The sequence below is a fragment of the Nematolebias whitei genome, chromosome 23, assembly GCF_014905685.2.
Source record: "Nematolebias whitei isolate Nwh7 chromosome 23, NemWhi1, whole genome shotgun sequence".
Classification (NCBI taxonomy): Eukaryota; Metazoa; Chordata; class Actinopteri; order Cyprinodontiformes; family Rivulidae; genus Nematolebias; species Nematolebias whitei.
In genome coordinates this window covers 18,525,435-18,531,039 of record NC_056520.1, presented here as the reverse complement: position 1 = coordinate 18,531,039, position 5,605 = coordinate 18,525,435, and the positions used below count along the sequence as shown (strand labels likewise).

General features: G+C 41.9%; 1 protein-coding gene across 1 annotated transcript in view; it reads left to right on the top strand.

Moving 5' to 3' along the window:
* The first annotated feature begins 2,556 nt into the window (after positions 1-2,556).
* The window catches only part of LOC119428748 (sodium/potassium-transporting ATPase subunit alpha-1), a 49,388-nt gene continuing 46,339 nt past the window's right edge, over positions 2,557-5,605 (top strand). The window contains exon 1 of the mRNA XM_037696425.1: positions 2,557-2,850. Within this exon, the coding sequence (XP_037552353.1) occupies positions 2,839-2,850 (12 nt within the window). The 5' untranslated portion in view covers positions 2,557-2,838. The remainder of the gene's footprint in view (positions 2,851-5,605) is intronic.

Here is a 5,605-nt window from a genome sequence, read left to right as displayed (position 1 = left end):
ACTCATCACTTATTTAACCTTTTGCATTTTTAATATTTAGTGTTAGGGTGGTAAATTGCTTCCAACAGAACTGGGTCATCCATCCATTTTCTTCCACTTATTCACGGTCAGGTTGTGGAGGTAACGGCTCCATGAGGGAAACCCAGACATCCCTTGACCAAAAAAATACTTCAACTCTCACTGATGTCTCTGCTTTAGGTTCTTCCAGTGACTTGTGTTAAAAAAAAACTCCAGAGGGAGAATTCAGGATTCAACCTAATCAAATATTTGGTCATTTCCCCCCTCAGATGACCAAACTTCTTACCCTATGTCCATGACTGAGCTTGACCAGGAAGCTCATTTCAGACACTAGTTTTCTGGATCTTATTCTTACCGTCTATGTCTCTTGGACCCATTGTTTTTTGGTTCAGTTCCTGTTTTACCATGACATTACAAGGATCAAAGCTCAGTTTCTCACTCCATCCAGACTGTGGCACCTGCAGAATTGCACCACATGAGACCAAATATTGGCATGCTCAACAGTTAGCCAGCTTTTGGTTGTTTTGCTTTTGTGTCTATAGATCAAGGTCAAGTTGGACCTGGAAATGTCCAACTTTGCCAACATTTGGTCCAACTATAGTCTACTTACATTGACCCATCATTGAAAAACTTAAAACCTGACCCCTGATTTAAATTTTTTATTCTTCTTTCGGCTGCTCCCTTCTTCAGGGGTCGCCACAGCGAACTAAGTCGCACGAAGACTTGGCGATTATCTTTACGCCGGATGCCCTCCCTGACGCAACCACAGACCACCGAGCTACCGCAGCCCTCAATGTGGAGCAGAGAGCTGCTATCTAGTGCATCCGGGGGAGCAGGTGGTGGGGGTTAGGGGCCTTGCTCAAGGGCCCAGAATGGGGCAAATGAGGGTGGGGGCAGGTGTGGGTGCTTCACCTATCCCACCCACATTTATATGTTGTCGGTACCGGGAGTTGAACCGGCAATCTTCCAATCACAGGCCCACCTTCTCTAACCTCTGCGCCACCACTCCCTCTTGGCCCCTGATTTAATGACAGCACTTTTATCTCGAATTTGACTGTTTCCAAACATCCACTAATTAATTTTTGAAAGATTTATTCAAATGTATTTTCACAAGATATTTTGCTAACAGAAAGGAGTTGATCTTACACAATCTGAAAGCCTTAAGGATCAGGTTCACCTTCTATCGCACCAAATTTTAACTCGATATCGGTCAGTCTGATTGAGTCATTGTCATTTCTTGTGTTTGCCAAGTTTGATTAGCATTAGCGGCCATCTTTGATGGGGTTGATCCCAAATTGACTACTTTCTGAGAGTTTCATTGAAACCCATCCAATTACAGTTCAGTATACACTGTATCTGAATGAACGGAGGTTTTTCCTTCTGCCATTATAAAGTCAAATAGTTTAGGACAACTAAAACATCCTAAAATTAAGTTCCGGCAAGAAAATCATGTTTTGTTTTTTTTAGGTTTAGAGGTTTTCTGATGGAATTTGGACTGAAATTAGTTAATTATTCACCTGGCTGAAGATGTGAGCTGTGTGTTTTAGCTTGCCTGTCTTTTAGTAAAATATCACGTAAACAAATAAACAGATTTTGATAAAACTCTCAGAAAATAATCATCAATAGGGCTTCTACAATTATTTCATCTTTAAAATCAACCTGTTTCAAGATGGCCTCCACACCTCATCAAACATATGTAAAACATAAATGGTTACAACTCTATCAGTGTTCCAGATATTGAGTTAAATTATGGCGTGGTAGTAGATGAGAGTCATCCACATCACATAATGTGAGCAGTAATAGATCACATGGGATTTGTGTTTAAAACTCTGGCATTAACTGCTGGACTCACCCCTGCCTGTCTGTTAGCAAAATATTTCATAATCCATTCAGCAGATGTTAATGAAACTCTCAGAAGGTAATCAATGGATGAAAATCTACAAATGATTAACTATTGGAGTAAATCCAATTCAAGATGTCCGCTACAGCTGATCAAACTTAGCAAACACAAAAATAGATATAAGCCTGTCAGGTTTATAGATATTAAGTTAAAACGAGGTGTGGTAGCTGAGTGTCACCCCTAGCAAAAACCTTGACATTGCACAATTTATGTTTTACATTTTGGCATTTAAAAATATTAATTTGTATGCATCCTTTATGATTGTCTATTGTTGTCGTCGTTGTTCACTGTTGTCATAATTTTTTGTTAAAATTCAGGTCTCTCTTGTAAATGAGTCCACGAGGCTCAATGGGACTAACCTGTATAATAAAGGTTGAATGAAAATATGTTTTTATTCTTTTTTAAACAAAGTCTTTTAATTTTTACGTTTTCTTTTTTTTTTTTCTAAGCTAAGATTAATTTTGGGCCATGTATAGTAACTTCAACGTGTTCTCGCCTTGTGTGTGTGTGCTTTAAAAAAAAAAAAAAAAAAAATTGAAACAAGAATTTTTTAAAAAGACGCCCCGCCTCCTTCAGTGTGGTTACCATGGAGACACGTCGACGTCATGACAGGAGGCTCGCCGTCTATAAGTACCCGAGGTTCTGCCGCGGCGGCTCGTTAGCTCGGATGTGTGCTTTAAAGGAGTGACACGTGCTGAAAAAAAAAAATCAAAATAAAAAAAAATTATAATTAAAAAAATTAATAAAAATACACTCGCAGAAAAACGCGCACATCCAGCAGTTTAATCGTTCTTCCCTTTTGCTTAGAAATTTTTTTTTTTTTGGTAATTAAAAACTGTACATATTTTTAAAGGAGGAGTTTTATTTCTTCGATTTTCTTACTTGAACTGGGGAAGAAATAAATCCACGTCTTGGCAGCAATGGGAAGAGGGGTGAGTATAAAACTTGAATTTACAGCTTGGAAACGCGCCCAACTGTTCGTATTGTTTGTGTGGAGAGTAACATGTGTTTAAAACTTTAAAAAAAAAGAGCAGAGGCTTCGTGTTGAATCGATGTTGGGCGACTTGATGGAGGGCAGAGGTGGAGCTTCGTGTTAAAGATAAGCTACATTTCACTCAAAACAAAATGCCCGCTGCTTCAGAGCACACCGAAAAACTTCCGCCTCGTTAACTAGGTCCCCCCACTTCGGCACGTTTGGTCGGTCAGGAGAAGAGGAAACGTGTAGAAGTTGCTCACAAAGAGATGTTTCTTGGAACTGCTCGCTTACATAACGGGATGTTCTCAGGCTGTCAAAGTTTTGTCGTCAGGCGCCACGGGGCAGCTGCTGAGCCGAGGAATAACGGGACTGGAGCAGCTGTGGCTGAGTGGTTAGAGCAGTTGTCCTCCAATGCGAGAGTTGGGGGTTCGATTCCACCACCAGTCACATGCTGAAGTGTCCCTGGGCAAGACACTGAACCCCTCATTGCCTCTGATGTGTGTATAAATGTGATAAAGCACTGATTAATCATTGTTTAGACATAGTAGAGTGCAGAATGAATGGGTAAATGAGGGCACAGATTGTGTTGTAAAGCACTTTGAGTATCTTGATACGATAGAAAGGCGCTATATACCGGTAAGTACAGTCAGTACTTCAGAGCCCGCAGGGACAGCTTCAATCCTGGGGAGTAAAAAAAAAAAAAAAAGTCCTTCAATTGTCACATGAACCCATAAAACTTTTCACCACACTTGATTAAAACTCCTTATTTGAACAGCTGTTTGGTAACATTTAGCTTTTTAAGTTTTGTATAAACTGATCTGAAGTCAGATCTACGAGATGGGACGATTTTGGTGAAGCTCGGTGCTGAAAGGTGAAGATTCTCAGTCGTCCAGGACGTGGTGAATCCAAACTAGATTAAAGGCAAAAAACCAACCGTACTTCTGAAGGCGTTTCGCTTCTCGTCCGAGGAGCTTTCTCAGTTCAAAGAACAGGGAGTGTGGGGTTCGAGTTATAAAGCTGAGGCGTTCTGTAGGCTTGAAGACTGACACATTCATTCATTCAACCTGTATTTCTGCAGGCTAGTCTCATTGAGCCACGGGGACTCCTTTACAAGAGGGACCTGTTCCAGACAGAACATATAAAGTACAAACTACAGTAAAAATGCAGTTGAAATAAAAATAGTGTTATAAAACAATAAATCAGGGTGCTGTTAAACAAGGTAAACACTATTTGCTTTGATTTTCATACTGACAATATCAAATGTTTAAAACCCCTTAAAGAAATTAAGGTGGACAGCTTCAGCTCTTGTTGCAAGGTCTTTCACGTTATAGGAGCAGAGTAGGAAAAAGCTTTTTTGCCAAGTTCAGTCCGCACTGAGGGAACCCTGCAGGTAACGATGTTCTGAGAGCACATGTTGTAACTGCACTGACGGCGTGTCATGTGGGAGGAGTTATAAGAAGGCAGCAGACCAAGGAGGATGAACCAGTGTGAGAGTCTACGTGTAGACAATGATGATCAAGTGGCCAAGGAGTACAGAGTACGGTGATGGGTACGGTAGTTACAGCCAGTTATGAATCTTAGTGCACCATGGTAGACAGCATCCAACATCTGCAAGCAGCTGGCAGGGGCAATCATATAAATAATGTCACCATACTCAATGGCCGGTAGGAAAGTAGCAGTTACATGCAGATTGCCCTATCACTACTCACAATAGGGGTTCGTTAGAGTCTTTGTTAGTCTGACTCACAGATGGGCCACTCTGGTCACATTGTTTAAATTCCTGATAGGTGTGAAAATGACCGGGTATCAGTCCTAAAGCTGCATTAAAGGTTTTTGTAAGCTGAATCTGAGACCACCTCCTCTGTTTCACAGTGGTTTCTCTTTTTTCACATAAACTGCTTCCATGGGGTAGAGGTAGAGCAGCCGACTCGGGACCCGAAAGTCCCAGGTTCGATCCCCAGCCATTCCCACATGTCGTGGTGTCTCTGAGCAAGACACCTAATCAATTGCTCCCTGGGCGCTTACATAGCTGCCCACTGCTCCACCTGAGTGTATCCCAGGTGCGATGGGTTAAATACAGAGAACCAATTTTGCCATTAAGGGAACATACAATGATGACAACACATAACACTAACTTCTTCACCCCCCGCTCAAACCTTCTCGGTCCAAAATGTGAACGTTCTGGTCCTCAAAAGAGTGTCCCTTATCTTTGAAGTAAAAATGACAGGTAACTGGAAAAAGTTATTTAGAAGAAAACTTTATGGCCTGTTAACCCTGTTGTGGCTGAGGTACGGTATTTGAACCCGTCCTGCCACATTACAATGAGTCTGTTTGTCATTGTTCTGTTGTTTTCCATGGTGGCGAGGGGTGAAATCGAACCCTGCCGTATGAAATATCAGTCAACGCCACACCCTGCCATTCTGCGCTATGGAGGCACTTGTTATAAATTCAGCCTGGGAGGGATGAAGAGGCAGATGAAGATGGAACAGAGTGATCTGGCGGGAAGATGTGAAGCGGGACTTCTCATTCAGCTTCTTCCTTCTCTCCTCGGTGCTCATTTATGAACATTTCTGTTCTCAGTTTCTCTGCTGCTGCCTTTTTTTTTCTTCCTTCCCCTTTCCTTGCTCCCATATGTGATGAAAGCCTTGCCCTGCCCCCATCCAAACTCCCTCCTCTTCCCCACTGCGTCTCCCCTCCTGTCCTCTCCTCCA